Source organism: Chiloscyllium plagiosum, unplaced genomic scaffold (assembly GCF_037043375.1).
Source record: "Chiloscyllium plagiosum isolate Xiang-an unplaced genomic scaffold, Cpla_swu_hap1 HiC_scaffold_1, whole genome shotgun sequence".
NCBI classification, from domain to species: Eukaryota; Metazoa; Chordata; class Chondrichthyes; order Orectolobiformes; family Hemiscylliidae; genus Chiloscyllium; species Chiloscyllium plagiosum.
In genome coordinates, this window is record NW_028270139.1 from 35,862,490 (window position 1) to 35,879,806 (window position 17,317).

A 17,317-nucleotide genomic window follows, 5' to 3' on the forward strand; every position below is an offset into this window, starting at 1 on the left:
GTCCATAGTGTTAGGTGTAAGGGAATGGGTCTGGGTGGGTTGCTCTTCGGAGGGTCGGTGTGGACTTGTTGGGCCGAAGGACTTGTTTCCACACTGTAGGTAATCTAATCTGAAATCTGCTATACCAGGCAACATCCTATAACCTCTTGATGGCTTAGAAATGACATGTTGCAGCATCATGAGACAATTGCTTAACACTGCTTTATGACATACAGGTTAATTTCCAGACGTATATTTTGCAGAATGAAACAAAAATTGAGAAAAATAAGTTACAAAAAGGAAGAGAATGTTAAGAATGAGTTCTATTAATTGAAATGATTACTTGCTTCCCTTAGCTGAGGTTTAAGTTTCTTTGGCCCGTTTGGAAGTTTGATATTCTCTGTAAATTTATTCAACTTTAAACAAGGTTTTTGGAATTTTACTGGATTTCATTCATTTGCATTTTTGTATTGTGTTAGTGTTCAGAATCATTTGTAATAAAAAAAGCAATGTTTCATTTCTTGTATCTAAAGTTTATTAAAAATATATAAACAAAACTTCCAATACAAAAGCATATTTTTCTTAACACTGACAAATGGAAATACCTAAATTTATACTTCATTATGATTTTTAAACAGCAGCTAGAACTTACTATAACTTACATTTTATTAAGAATTTAATTTTGAATTTAAGGGTTTTTTTGAACAATTTTGTTTGAATATCTGTAAAGTAGCATCTCACACATTATCTTCATAATATTTTCATTCTGATTCGCTACTGATATTTATGCTCACAGCTGGTATTCTTAAAACTCTTCATCACTGGAGTTTATTCTTAAAACTCTATCAACCTGGAATTCAATGAATGGAAAGCAATATACACTGACTCCTTACTATGCTAATGAATCTAATGGTAACATGATGCGCCCATAATAATACTCCATAAAAATCATGTTTGCAAATATAGTAGGACTTAATGTCCTTGAACCTTCGTGCTGAATATTTGTTATTTCTTTTATACATTGACATTAATATGATTAGACATGTCCATATCTTATAGGGCAGCATTTTGATATAATTCACATGTACAAACACTATGATCAGGTTTGGTGAGTTTTCAGGAAAACTAAAATATCAAATTTGCTCATGAAGTAACATCATGATATTCCAGAAAAGCAGTTCTATAACCAGGAACATTTCATCATTTTGGTGCTCCCAAAAAATTGGGGGAAAAGCTGTATCATATTTTTACATTCCTGACATGCACAATTCAAGACAGAGGTTTGCCTAGTGTTTCCTATTCTTGTGTCATCTAAAATTCCAGAATCCTTGTTATGAGCTGGTTTGATATTTCCCATTAAAAAGGCCTCTGCTCCTCATGCCAGATCTCTTGATAGAACAAATTCCTTCGTCTGTCTATAGGAGTATGTTAGAGTTAACAGACATTAAGAATGTTAGTCTCTGGATTAATCGAGACTTTCGTAATTTTTTTTACCTTCTTAGAGGAGAAAGTGAGGGCTGCAGATGCTGGAGATCAGAGCTGAAAATGTGTTGCTGGAAAAGCGCAGCAGGTCAGGCAACATCCAAGGAACAGGAGAATCGACATTTCGGGCATAAGCGCTGTTGAAGAAGGGCTTATGCCCGAAACGTCGATTCTCCTGTTCCTTGGATGCTGCCTGACCTGCTGCGCTTTTCCAGCAACACATTTTCAGCTTTTACCTTCTTAGAACCTAGTAAATTGACTCTAAGTGAAGAACCTTATTATACCAACTGAAGCATAATGGGTGAATCAATACAAAATAAAGTACAACCATTTATATCACTTAAAAACAACCATTTCCTCTTCAGGCAACACTATAGAAAGCAACAAAAGTAGGAAAGCAAGTCAAAACAAATATTCAAATAATTAAGGCTGAGACATAAATTAGTTTTTTTTTACATTCAGCAGACCTAACCTCTCATATGCCATGCCCTCCAGCACTGATCGACAGAGTACAGCACACTGTCTGAGTTAAAACAAAACCATCTCCACAATCAGATTACCATGTCTAGCTTTAGTCATTAAAGCCTATGGCCCATATTTTGTCAAAACAATAATCCATTCACAGTCACCGGTGTTCACAATTGGTTACAAACATCCATGGGTCATATTTCCAGCTATTCTTTTAGTTCGGGCGCCACTGAGTTTGTGGCACCAGAGGAATGACACCCCATTTTGTTGCGCCCAGCAGGTAGCTACACCATTATAGATACCTCTTCAATAGTCACTTGCTCCATGCTGTTATAAAATCTGGTATGTGACCAGCATTAGAATGTTTAGGAATGTCCTTGTGTTCCATTCCATTAGATTCCAGCTATTGTTCCTATGGTCCATTTTCTATTGGGGAGGCAACAATCTTTAAAAATGCCAAATCTTTCTTTCAGGATCTTGGCAGCTGCACCCACCTGGATTACATTCAGTTTAAATTTGACAAATGTAACACCACTTTTTCAAGAAAGGAGGTGGAGAAATAATCAGGAACTACAGTTCAGTTAGGCTAACATTAGAAAGATGCTGGAACCTATTATTAACAATGTCTTGACAATTTGTTTTGTCCATTACAGGCATATACTATATTTAACTTTTATAACATGAACTGTAATCTGTTTGGAATCCTCCAGAACTAACTTCATTGTAAGTGGACACTGATGTGCTACTTAGGGTGGCTGCTTAGAGTCAGAAGACTTTGAAATTTGAAGTATTTTGAGTCTCTAGTAGAAAAACCATTAAGGTGCATTCCTTAAAAAGAAATAACAAATAAAACCTATTTGTAGAATTCACAGTTCCCATTTTTTTTATATTCTAACACAAACCCAGAAATCATGGGCTCCCTGTTTTTGAATACAAAATTTAGCAAATGGAAACTACAGAGAAGCTACTTTGTGAGTAGATGAGAATGACCTTTATTCATTCTCAATTCTGTAGCGATGGTTTCTAATCTCAAAACATTCTGGATGGGTAAAAGAAGTACTCGTCATGTGTCATCTGGTACAGATTTTAAAAATTATTTCAAGAACCAGGGAGAAATCATTGAGTCTGCAAACAATACAACAAATAACAGGAGCAGCAAAGGTAGCAATATTTATGCCTTAAAACCAGAAGCTGCAACATCATGAGGTCTCCAGACTGTTCCTTTTTAAGTCTTCCAGTATAGAAAACCAACCTCCTAGTTATAAAACTGCAAGCAACTAACTTAGTGATCTGCTTAAAAAAATGACCACTTCAAGGGAACCTTACAAGAACTTTGATACAAGATAGCACATTTGCCTTTATTGCATTGGGCGTGGAGTACAATAATATGGAAGTCTTCCTTCTATATAACAGCTCATTGGTGTGACCACACATAGAGCACTGTGTGTAGTTTTGGCCTTCGTCTTTAAGGAAGGATACACCTGTATTTGTACTGGAGGCAGTACACAGAAGGTTCACTAGATTAGCATTTGGATGAAAAGATCATTCTAATGATGAATTGCTAAATTGGGCCTAAGTTCCCTGGAGTTTAGAACAATGAGAGGTTATCTAATTGAAATATACAAGGTTCTGAAGTGGCTTGTCAGGGTAACCTCTCAGGAAATGATATTATCGCCAAGCCAGGAAGGAACATGATTGTACACAGTTCACCAAAAACATACTCTGCAGGTGAAATCAGCATCATGTGTAGAAAGTCTGTGAGGTCTTAATATAAAAACAAAACTTCTGTGTGATCAAAGATGTTGTGGCTTGGAAATCTTGGCATGTGCATACTGGGAAGAAAGGCTGCAGCACAAATACTGCTACTGACTGCAGCTGTACAACTGTTTATCCTGGCTATTCAACATCCCCACTTGCTCCTGCCCACTGAGTGCAACCATCTTACTACAGCCGAAAGGATTATTTGTACAAGCCACGTTTTGACTCATAGCAACTATTTAAATAGAAAATGTTTTTCTAGTTAAGATAATACCAGAAGAAACTTTTACTGATTTCTTAAAATTTTTCAAGTAATTTCTTTCCTTCTTGATCATATCGATTGTTAATTCTTTATTCTGTATAGATGCTCCTGCTGGTTAGTTTCGGTCAATACCATAGAACATGAAATTGTTCAGATTGCGTATGATCATTGAGTAAGGGTAACAGTTGGAGTCTTCTTGCAGTACGTGAGTTGGCATTGATTTAGAAATCCTTGTCCCAGCCTGAAAGTTCATCTGGGGGAATATCCTTATCAGGAGGATAAGTGTCGAAGTATCTATAATCTGTGGGACCTTTAAGCTTGGAAAAAAGGGAAAATGTATTACTCGGAAGGACCCCATCCTGAAAAAGACACTGCTATTAAATTGTTATGTTAATTATTAATGGTTCCATCAGTAACCCAGCAAAGTTAGACTTGGCATTCTTGGACCATCAGCCTCTTCCATCTGATACATAAAGTGTCGCATCTTAACTCAACAATTACAGAGTTTCTGTCTTTACCAAATATGTTGGTGTGTTAATTCATTCATTTAAATAGATACCATAAGAAAAAGTTAATATAATTTACAGTTTAAAAGTAGGCTACTTGATTCAATTTGGCTGTCCTGGTGTTTATGCTCTGACAAGCCTCCGACATCATCAAACTCTGATCAGTGTCGTCTTATTCGTTTCCCCTTCACATACTTACCTCATTTCCCCTTAAATGTACCTGTGTTATTTGCATCTTTAGCAAGTTCCATGTTTTAACCATAGTCTCTGAGCAAAACAAAGCGCTTTCTTACCAGATTGATTAGTGACTACCTTATGTTCATGACCCTTTGATTCGCCCCACGAGTGAAAATGCTTCTTTATATTTCCCTATTCTAATTCATCATCTTAAAAAGCTCTAGTAGCCAATGAAAGAAAAATGCCACATCTGGTTCTGTGTATCCTGATAGTCATAAGCTCTCTGTTCCAATATCCTTTTTGCAATCACAGTACAGTAACTGAATTTTCAAAATCTCCCCTTCATTGACCATTACTTTTTCCACATAAGTTTACATAATGGAGAAATCATTGTAACAAAGAAGTTTAAACTGTGGTCTGTAAATTTAATAATGTACTGGTGACTGTGTGGAGCTTGCATATTCTCCCCGTGTCTGCGTGGGTTTCCTCCGGGTTCTCCAGTTTCTTCCTACAGTCCAAAGGTGTGCAGGTCAGGTGAATTGGCCATGCTAAATTGCCCATAGTGATAGGTGCATTAATTAGTGCGAAATGGGTTTGGGTGGGTTGCTCTTCGGAGGGTCAGTATGGACTGGTTGGGCCAAAGGCTCTGTTTCCACACTGTAGGGAATCTAATCTAATCCATTATATGGTTATTTCTTTTGAACAACATGAATGAAGACATTAGTGTTCGTAATAGGCAATTTGTATTTTGTATTTCAATGACCTGATCCTAGGAAAAGCAACACTAAGGATTTCAAAATGGAGTTAGTAGACTTATCACTCCTTCAAAACTAATGCACTGACTCTCTTTCTCCATTTTTATTCCCTGCACAATAGCATGGAGTGGTACAACAGGCAAGTTATCTCATATTGTGTCAGTTAGGGTTCGGTATGTTGCATTGCTATATCCTCAGGCAATTGTAAATGAGGCACAAGCCACTCCAGCATGAGGAAGGTAACCAATGCACACTCATTGATGAAAGCCTAATGATTAAAACTGATTCCACGACGAAGGCCTCCAAGCCCTCTTTTTCTTCCTGTCACGCCAACCCAACCAGTACACTTCCACTGACACTCTCATTTGCCTGGATGAACTGGTCCTCACCCTCAACAACTTCTCTTTCCAATCCTCCCACTTCCTCCAAACCAAGTGGGTATCCATGGGCACCCGCATGGGCCTCAGCTATGCCTGCCTCTTCTCTGGGTAAGTGGAACAGTCCATCTTCTAAAACTACACTGGCACCATTCCCCATCTTTTCCTCCACGACATCGATGACTGTATCGGTGCTATCTTGTGTTCTCACACGGAGATTGAACAGTTCATCAAATTCACTAACATTTTCCACCCCAACCTCAAATTCACCTGGACCATTTTGGACATCTTGCTCCCCTACCTAGACCTCTCCATCTCCATCTCTGGCGGCCAACTAAACATGGACATCTAGTACAAACTCACCGACTCCCACAGCTACCTAGACTCCACCTCCACCCATCCTGCCTCATGTAAAAATGCCATCCCTTATTCCCAATTCATCTGCCTCCACCGCATCTGCTCCCAGGACGACCAATTCCACCACAAAACATCCAAGATGGCCTCCTTCTTCAAAAACTGCAATTTCCCCTCCCATGTGATCGATGATGCCCTCCAGCATCTCTCCGCTATTTCCCACACCTCCGCCCTTGAACACCACCTCTTCCAATGCAACAAGGAAAGAACCCCCTGGTCCTCACCTTCTACCCCACCAACTCTGGATACAATGCATCATCCTCCGCCACTTCTGCAACCTACAAACAGACCCCACCACTAGGGGTATATTTCCATCCCCACCCATATCTGCATTTTGGAGAGACCATTCCCTCCGCGACTCCCTTGTCAGATCCACCCACCTCCACCAGCCCACACCCAACTCCCGGCACCTTCTCCTGCCATCGCAGGAAGTGCCAAACCTGCACCCATGCCTCCCCTCTCACCTCTGTCCATGGCCCTAAAGGATCTTTCCACATCTGACAGAAATTTACCTGTACTTCCACACACGTCATCTATTGTGTCCGTTACACCCGATGTGGCAGACAGTACACCAACTTGCAGATCTTTTCAGAGAACATCTCTGGGACACCCGCACCAACTAACCCCACTGCTCCATGGCTGAACACTTTAACTTCCCCTCCCATTTCACCAAGGAGATGCAGGTCCTGGGCCTCCTCCATCACAAAACCCTAACCACCCAATACCTGGAGGAAGGATGCTTCAGCCTCCGCTTTGGGACCCTGCAACCACATGGGATTAATATGGATTTCACCAGTTTCTTCACTTCCCCTCCCCCCACCTTATCAAAGTCCCAAGCCACCAACTCAGCACCACCCTCTTCCTGACCTATCCAACTTCCTTCCCACCTATATGCTCTACCCTCCTCTCCGACCTATCACACGTTTCCCCCCGTCCACCTTCATCTACCTATCACATTCCCAGCTAACTTCCCTCCAGCTCCACCCCCCTCCCATTTATCTCTTTGCCCCCTGGCCATAAGTCTCATTCCTGATGAAGGGCATATGCCAGAAACATCAATTCTCCTGCTCCTCAGTTGCTGCCTGACCTGCTGTGCTTTTCCAGCACCATACTCTCGACTCTGATCTCCAGCATTTCATTCTTCCCAGTGACAGTATCAGATATCCACTGGGATGGTATATTGCAATCAGACTCATAGTAAGTCATCATCTGCAGAATAATCAAAATATTGTAGATGCTGTAAATCTGAAAGAAAAATAGAAAAGGCCAGAGAGACTATTGCAGAACTGAAGTTGAGTTCTGAAGAAGTCATACCAGACTCAAATGTTAACTCTGTTTCTCTGCTGTCAGACCTGCTGAGTTTCTCCAGCATTTCACCAATACTCTTTAACCTAGGTCCCAATAGATTGAGGGTCAGTGTGGACTTGTTGGGCCGAAGGGCCTGTTTCCACACTGTAGGCAATCTAATCTAATCAAGATTATCCTCTTCTGCAACAGTCAAGTGTGCCCAGATCCTATGCCAGTGACTATTACTGCTTTTCTGAATGAGATTGCCAATTCCATTAAAAATGCTGCCAGTTTTTCAAGAATGCTTTGGTAGTGAAGAAACTTTTGCTTCTCTCTGCAATGTTTGCATTGATTAATGTGAATGGAATTGGAAACCTCACCCGAGCTACCATTTTTGAATTATCAACCTAAATTGGACCTGATTCCACAGCTCATCCTGTCTCATTGGTTACAGTAGTAGCAAATGGCTCTTCACTGTTGGTTTACCAATAGATAAAGAGCTGATTGTTTAGTCAGTTACTTACCCCCAATTGTAAACCACTTATTTTTGACAGAAACAATATAACAGAGTACAATAATGTGCAAAATCATGACATATTACATCATAAGGACAATAATAATAAGCAAAGTACCTCTCTTTTTAAAGGTGACGGTAACGTTCTGGCTTTCAATCCTTCCCAGTTAAATCCACTGAACCATCTGTATTTGAAGGAAATGAATTTATTTAAATGTAATCTTTATCTAATAGGTTCACACATACTTTCCTTTTATACAACTAAACCTACATTTGTAAGCTAATTTGTGTAGCTTTTGCAATGCTAGGTAAACATATTATTAAAATTTATTTGGAATATTTGTTTCTTATTATTTACAGGATATGAATGCCAATACTATCCCATCATTGTTGTCCATTCCCAACTACCAATGAGAAAGTGGTGCTGAGTCACCTTTTTGAATTGCTGTGGACCATGTAGTACAGGTCCACCTCAGTTACATTAGGAAGGTGCGTAGTCAAAGTGAACAAACAACAATATAGTTCCAAGTCAAAATGGTTTGTGGCTTTGAGGTGAATGGCAATGGCATTGGTATTGCTATGCACCTGCTGTCTTTGTTCTGCAAGACAGTAGAGGCCACAAGTTTGGAAGGTGCTTTGAAGTAATTTTGGCAAGTTGCTATGGTGCATTTTTTTTAGGCTGTGCAAGCCATTGTCCTGGAGGAGTGAATTCCATCACATGTAAGGCATGTGCCTTCTAGGTGATGACTAAGCTTTAGGGAATTTGAAGGTGAATTATTTGTTACAGAATTCCCAGCCTCTGACCTGCTTTCATTTATCCAGGGTATTTGCATAACTGGCCCAGTTAATCTTTTGGTATGTGGCAATCTTCAGGACTTTGATGGTAAGAGATTCAATAATATTAATGTCATTGAATGCCAATAGGAGATGGCCAGATCCTCTCTTGTTGAAGGTGGCATGAATGTGGCACTAGTGTGGCATGAATATTATTTATCATAGATGGCACTGAACACTGAGCAATCATTAATGAGCAATGATAAAGTGCTAAAGTCCTTTGCTAATTTTCCCCAACTTCATTTATTACAAATGCTTTGAAAATTAGTTCAAGTTTGCTTTTGCATTTGCTTTTTTCAAACTCTGATAAAAATATCTAATTTCTTTTCCCTTAATTGATTAATTCTTCCTGGTTAAATTGCACCATTTAAATATGTTTATATTCTTAATGGGCTAAAGCCAGTCTTTTGGTAATTGAACATTTTTGTCCAAAATGATTGTTTTACTTGAAGAAACCAAGATAATTAACAATGTAATTTTTGAGTTATCAGTTGGTAGATCAAAGTGAGATAGCTGAATGTTATCTGAATTACAAAACTCAAGCATTCCTGAGATTTTTTTAATTAGCTGTTAAAACACATTTGTTACAAGAACTAACATGCAAATACGAATTGAAGCAAAGTTTATAGATGAAGTAAATATATACAAATTCTTGTGGGAAACATCAATGATAAATTTTAACCAAAGATGTCACATTGTTTTTCTAATTCTAGTTTGATTGGGCTGAATTATGTCGATAATATTAAAGTACATAAATACATAATGAGTAACAAGTCAGGTTGGAGAGAAAACAATTTCTTTTTTAACAATCAGTAGCGTAACCAAATAATTACTTCTAAAAATGGAAAAACAATTGAGCTAGAGGAAGAAGATAATAGAAGAAAATAGTATGAAAACTACACAAGAGTATTACTGAGCCCTGTTTATATAAAACATAACTTTTAGCCATCCAATAGGATGGTGAGAAAAGCTTCCAAAGGAAAGACACAGTTCATATAAATTTTCAATCTCATTTGATATTTTCAGCTGAATTATGTTCTGTGACTTACTTTGCAAAAATATTTGTAGTGATGGTCACATGACTTTGTAACTTGGAATCATGCTACTGGCAAATAAATTTTGTTTGGTACAAAAGTAATCACAGATATGAATAGCCATGAAAGTATTCAAGTATTCACATTGTGATTTGTTTCCTTTCTGAATATGCAATTATAGACTTTTTGCAAACATTTGATAATTATTTTACTGTTTCTTTGTATTGTGTATTCCTGCACAAAATAGCAATAATTGACATAGACCTATTTGTGAACGTATTGATCAATAAAAAGCATTTGAGAACAGCATTGTGCTTACCAGAGAGATACAAAACTCTTTGCAGCATACTGTTAAACAGTCTGAATGCACAAGTGAAAAGAAAACCAGTAGAGGTTTGGGTTTCAGCAGAACATGACACTGTACTTTTCATGTTATGGATCAACAGTGATGTAAATCACACAGGGATATTGAGTCAATGTCACAGCAATAACATCATTGCTATATCACATCTAATTATGTATCACTCTGCACTCTCCACAAACAGGAAAGTATATTGACACAAATGCATGAAAATTGGAGATCAATTCACAGCAGAAATATTTATTATGGCAGATTGGGCGGAAAATGAATTGAAATAGCCTATCTGTTAAAATCAGAAACAGATCTCATACGTTTCTAGATAAACAAGCAATAGTCCAGTCTGTGATAACAACCAAGTAAGATGATTCTTCATTCTCTCTCCCACTGTTCAAACTCTGGATAATTTTCTTGGATTACTTATCTTCATCAATCAATTCCCTTTGCTTGAAATCACTTTCATCCTCAAGGGAAAATTAAAGAACAAATAAAAATATGACCACAAGAGTGTGGCTACAAAAAAATTTCTACAAGTTCTGTGTGTTTGTTGCAATTGATTTCTTGTTTAATTTTCTGTTAAGGATGGAGGTTATTCAACCAAAAGAAATTGGTAAAAATAGAAAAGGGAAAATCAATGGAGGGAAAAGTGCCAAAGGCATCTGATCATAGCTTATTTAACTGTTTAACTTCCAATAGAAAATATAAAAAGTTAGCTGTCCAAAATTACAGTATTTAAGCATTTCACATCACATCATACACATGTTTCAATTACTATTTTCATTCAAGTGTGGCATCAAGCAGTTCTAGCAAAACTGAAGTCAATGTTAATCTTGGAAAGAATGAACTGCTGGTTAAGTTATTAGGAAGATACTTGTGGTGTTTGGAGGTTGGTCATCTCAGCTCTGGAACCACACTGCAGGAGTTCCTCATGGTGGTGTCCTGGGCCCAACTATCTTCAGCAGCTTCATCAACGACCTTCCTTCCATTATAAGGTCAGAAGTAGGGATGTTCGCTGATGATTGCACAATGTTCAGTACCATTCACCACTGCTCAAACACTGAAGGGAGTACATGCCCACATATAGCAGGACCTAGACAATATCCAGGATTGGGATGACATATCGGAGCTGAAAATGTGTTGCTGGAAAAGCGCAGCAGGTCAGGCAGCATCCAAGGAACAGGAGAATCGACGTTTCGGGCATAAGCCCTTCTTTGGGATGACATATGGCAAGTAACATTGCACCACACAACTGCAAGCAATGATTATCTCCAAAGCAGAGAATCAAACCATCTCCCTTTGACATTCAATGGTATCACTGTCACTGAGTCCTACCAACATCCTGGAGATTATTATTGACCAGAAACTGACTAGACTGGCTGTACAAATACACTGGCTAAAAAAACAGGTCAGACGCTAGAATACAGTTGTAAGCAACGTATCATCTTATCCAGCAAAACCTGTCCACTATTTACAGACACCAGTCAGAAATGTGATGACATGAGTGCAACTCCAACAACAGTCAAGAAACTTGGCGCCATCCAGGACAAGGCAACCACATTGATTGAAACCATATTTAGAAACATTCAGTCACTCCATCACTGATTCTCAGTAGCAGCAATGCGTAACATCTAGAAGCTGAATGGCAAAATCACAAAGACTCCTTCAGTAGCACCTTTCAAACTCACAATCCCTACCATTCTAAAAGGTCAAGTGCATAAAATACAAGGGATAACCGCATCCTGCAAATTTCCCTCAAAGCCACCTAACATATTGACTTGGAAATACATTGACATTTCTTCAGTGTGGCTGGTTCAACATCCTTGGAATGTCTACCCAGTGATATTGGGGGCTTACCCAAAGCAAATGGATTGCAGTTGTCGAAGAGGCAGATCACTACCACCTTGTCAAAGACAATTGGGGATTGGCAATAAGTGTTGGTCCAATCAGTGATGCTCACATTCCGTGGGTGAAGAAGAAAAAAGTGATAATTCTCAGTTTCATTCAGTGATTTATCATCTTCATGTTTCTTTGCTTATTGTTTGAGGAGTAGATCCAATTACCAAGTATGGAAGTTATATTTAACTTAAAAGCATCTTGGAACCGGATGCATCTTTTAATAGTATATCTGCTTATTTGATAGTCCAGAAATCGAACATTGCTGGCAAAAGAGACATGCTGAAGAAACCTTTCATGTTGCACTCAGCAGAACAGAGTCAAGAACATTAAAGGGGCTAACAGTTTTAACTGCCTGAGAAAACACTGCTGATTAGTTTGCAGATTGACTTTGCTTGGTCAAGGCTTTGTTGTGGAGAGTGAACCAGGGAACTACTGACCCCATGCTTTTGCTTAATCCTGAAAAATGCAAAATGCCTGGATATATGTTTTTCTGAAAAGGACAGCTTTATCTGTAGGAATACTTATATCTCCAGGAAGCATACATGAGCCTCAACGCAAGCCCAACTGATAAGTTTAAATTGGTTATCATGCAATTCTTCGCATACATGGGATTATTCAGTAAATGAGCTCTATTGTGGATTCACATCTAATGTTAGATATTTTATTCTGAGCTTTGCAAGAATGTGCTGCTTGAATACAATCAGTACATTGCCTATTGTGAAGGGTTAGGCTTTTTGGTAATCTCTGCCAGTCATTGGGACATATGCCTTACATACCAAGGATCACTGAAATTCACATCACACTATTTCACGTTGTCTGGTAGGCAACATGCCTTTTTAATTGTTTTTTTGGCAGTACTGTGATAGTTGAAAATAGTGCTTGTGTCAGTAAGTTTGCAAATGACACCAAAATAGGTGGTGTGGTGGACAATGAAGAAGGTTATCTCAGAGTATAGCAGGACCTTGATCAAATCGGCAATTGGGCTGAGGACTGAGAGATGGAGTTTAATTTAGATAAATGTGAGGCCTTGCAGTTTGACAAGGCAAACCAAGGCAGGACTTATACAGTTAATGGTAAGGCTGTGGAGACTGTTGTCAATGAAACCTATGCGTGCATGTACGTAGTTCCTTGAAAATGGAGTCACAGGCATTTGGCATGCTTGCTTTTGTTGGTCAGCGCATTGAGTACAGGAGTTGGGACAGCTTGTTGCGGCTGTACAGTACATTGATTAGGGCACTTTAGAATACTGCATTTAATTCTGATCTTCCTGCTATAGGAAAGTTGTTGCTAATCTTGAAAGATTTACAAGAATACTGCCAGGGTTGGAGCTGTAAGGAGAGGCTGAGTAGAATCATAGATTCCCCACAGTATGAAAGCCAGCCATTCAGCCCATTGAGTCCACATCAACCCACTGAAGAACATCCCACCCAGCCCCAGCCCCCTACCTTATCCCTCTAACACTGCATCTCCCATCGCTAATCCACCTAGCCACACATCCATGGATACTATGGGCAGTTTAACATGGCCAATCCACCTAACTTGCACATCTTTGGTATGTGGAGAAAACCAAAGCACCCAGAAGAAACCCATAAGTTTTTCACATGTAAAATGAGGGATTCCTTCAATTTGGTGAAGATTATTTGTGACTAGCTTAAATACAGCAATGTTGTGTTTATGTGTTCATTTGGCATTAAGAGCTTTTTCACTTATAAGTCTCTCAAAGAAGCTATTGACATGTTACTACCTCTTGACATTCTGGATGCATCACTTTTTTTAAATCTGTAATTAAACTTCTGAACTTCACAATTCCTGTAGAGTTCAGTTTCAATTAATGCCTAAACACATGGTGTTGCAATGGATCCCCTCTAGGCCCAGATCTCACTTTCATTTTTTATTAGTTTCCATGAGAAATGCAATTTTGAACATCTTCTAACCTCTTCTGCTTGCATATTTCTAATGTGTAGATGATATGTTTGACATCTTTGGATCTGCAGCTGGATATAAGCATTTCCTTGCACTCCTTACTGCCATCCACCCCAGGTACAAATTTGTGAACAAGCTCCATTTCCTCAATGTGCTAGTTGAAAAATCTGCCAATGGGTTCCTTACTACTGTTTACCATAAGCCTATCTTTAAAGGTCAAAACTGAGTTGGAATTCTTACAGTTCCACATGCTACGAGATTTTGGCAACTTTGTAAATTGGGCTCAAGCTTTTTGTCCAGCATGCAACCTTGATGCCAAAATTGGGCACATCAAAGCTATCCTGCAGGAAAATAGCTACCCCCACCAGTCCGTCACTCACTGTATATTGCACAAGCTCAGGTGTGGGTCTATGCCTGCTACTTTCAGACTTACAAAGTGTGATCTACTACAAATTGACCTGGAAAAACAGGCAGATGACTCAAAACATTAAATAACAAGTTAACCATTTCATGCTGCTACTAATCACTTTCAATAAACTAGATATTTCCTAGTGACAGGATGCAGCTATACCAACCAAAAAGTTTCACAAAAATGAGTGAACAGGTTTATAAATGGCTGGTTTGGTGTCAAGTAAATCGACTGTACATTCTCAAAACAAGTGGATCATATCACACAGCTCTTTGATTGCTTGCAATAGCAAGGGTATTAGCATTACTTAACCAGCCTATGCTGTCAAAATGTTAATATAATAGTCCAGATCTTCCAACTACTGAAAGAACAGATCTATCCAATGGCAATCAGATCAAACGATATCCATTTAACTTTCCATGTCTGCTGTACCCAGACATCTCCATCGCAGCCCTCTTTCGTTCCCAACCCCATCCAAGGAAGGTGAACCCACACCATGCCATGAAACCAGAAGACCTAGGAAGACTCCTTGAGGGCAGCTAAGTGTAATGAAATGTCTGCATGTAATATATAACTCACTATTATTTTTTTCTGTTTCTTTGAAACATTTAATGCTATTTTAATTGATTAATTGTAAGTGTAATGATCTTTTAAAAATTCTCAATGTCCTGTAATTTAATATTTCAAAGTGACATTTGTCATGGACCAGGCCAGACTCCCTCAAAACATTTCAAGAAAGTAGCCCAGACCCTAACTTTGCTAATTGTTTTAAGCAAGTGTAAGGTGAATATTCCAGGAGAGATTCTGCTGGTTCAACAGCTTAGTTTTAAACAAAACAGAATTTATTTACAAGATTATTAAATGAAACACAAACAAAAGAAATCAGAATACAGAATAACTTAGCCTATCCGAAAACCCAACAGATCATCCCAACTTAATGATGCTGTTCCAAATACTTGCAACAATCCCTATAAAAATCCCTGGCACAAAAGAAAAAAGTCAAACAGAGGGTCTTACAGGAGAGAAGTCAGAGAGAGAGAGTACCAGCCTAGACCTTCTTTTTAATTTTTTCTTTACAAACACAGCAAAAACCAGTAAAGAAAATCAAAAAAACAAATGTCTTCCCTAAACAAGGGGAAAGAAAGAGAAACTTCTGCTCCTCCAAAAAAAAGCAGAAGCCAACAGTAGCAGGAGCACACTGACTGTAGCACCAGCCAGCACAGAGTCTGCGATGGTTGTAAAACAGAGTTTTACAATCCCCTAATGAGAACTCAGTTATACCTGAAACACATTGACTGTGTGGATCTGACAGTTTAGAAATCACTGGACCTGCTTCTTTGGATCCAGCAGCTATTTCGACACTACTACTAAAAAAACCAAACCAAACCAAACCAGAGTACAGATGAGCTGGGAGATCTGGCCACTCCCCTTCCACTGTACAAGTATTTTTTTTTGAAAACTTGAAAGCCTGTTGCCTTAGCTAAAATCAAACTGGCCCTAAACCCCTTCTACTTAGAATTTTTCTGTGTCTTTTACGACCATGCTGGAAAAATAACCAAGGACAACATAACCTTGTTAAAGAAGCAGCTTCACCACATTTTTGTTTCTCTGATTTTAACATTCAATGCTCTTTAATGATTTCACAGGGTTCTGATGAGTAACTACTGCTTGCAATGCTATAACAACTATCTCCTCACCAGATGACCTGGACCATGGTTTAAAATTCGAACAGTTCCTTGAATAATCCCAAATGTGTTAAGAATTGAGCAAGAGTCAATTTAAAATTATCAAAATGGCTCACAAAGTAGCATACATACATTTGCTACATTACACATACTTGGGGACCTGTCCTCTGCAGAGAAAAGATATATGTCCAGATATGGCATGTTTCTTATTGAATTATACAAAAGCATGAGGGACAATTGCTCCCTGCTGTATTTTCTATGGCAATGCCTTAACCAATCTGATAGCAGCACAAATTGATGCTCCCTTTGAAATTTGGCATTCTCATGTCTGCCCTGATAAGAGGAAGATGAAAACTTTTGACAGCAGGTCTTTTCTTTCAACTACAGTATTTTCCTGAGCTGATGAGTGAACAATTTTCAGAGAAGTTAAATCTTTAAAATTCAATAACCACGCTCTGAGCTGTCTCTAACTTGCCCACTTACTTCTGCAATCAGTGCAGGGCAAAAGCAGTCAGTTAATCCATTTCCAGATAGCAAGTTAACAATTTTTATACTCTACAGAGCCTATGACTTAAGTTATTATACAGGCTTTACAGTGGTGGCATAGTTTCTCAGTCCTCCAACAACCCAGCATTTGAAGAGAGAGAAGGACAAATACATGAAGAAGGCCAATGCGGCCTGGGCCTCTCCTAAACGGCACCAATATCTTAACTCTGAGTACCATCATATCCACTCCACTCCCACATACAGGGAGATCCCACCTTCTCCTGGGGTTAGGTTTCAGACTCTCTCCTCTAACTTCAGGTATCACACTCCCCTTCACAAATCTCTCTTCTGCAATTTCATCCTCCTCTCAAATGCCCCCATCTGACTGGAAACCAAGCCTGTCAATCAGATCAATTCTCAACAGGAAAAGTGTCAAAGCAGAACTACAGACGCTCTGAAGGTGAAAACCCAGACAGTGCAGGGACCTTCTAGGCTTCTACTCAGATACTTTGCCAAGTCATCTCCCACACCTAATTATCTTGTGCCAGCCCCAATCTAAATATCATGTTTTTGCCAAATGCCTATAAAATCTAAGCAAGTCTTTATGGATAAAAGTTACCTGTGTTTTTTTATATCATTGATTCCATTTTTCAGATTTCCCAGGCGTTCAGTTGGGTTTTGCCTGCAATAAAGGATGTCATAGAAAAATATGT

At 38.8% G+C, this 17,317-nt stretch overlaps 1 protein-coding gene across 1 annotated transcript in view; it reads right to left on the reverse strand.

Annotated features, from left to right (window-relative positions):
• Positions 1–1,671: 1,671 nt before the first annotated feature.
• Positions 1,672–17,317, reverse strand: part of prkg2 (protein kinase cGMP-dependent 2) — a 101,853-nt gene continuing 86,207 nt past the window's right edge. The window contains exons 17-19 of the mRNA XM_043696194.2: positions 17,224–17,286; positions 8,098–8,164; positions 1,672–4,266 (exon numbers count right to left, since the gene is read on the reverse strand). Coding sequence (XP_043552129.2) covers positions 4,171–4,266; positions 8,098–8,164; positions 17,224–17,286 — 226 coding nt within the window. The 3' untranslated portion in view covers positions 1,672–4,170. The remainder of the gene's footprint in view (positions 4,267–8,097; positions 8,165–17,223; positions 17,287–17,317) is intronic.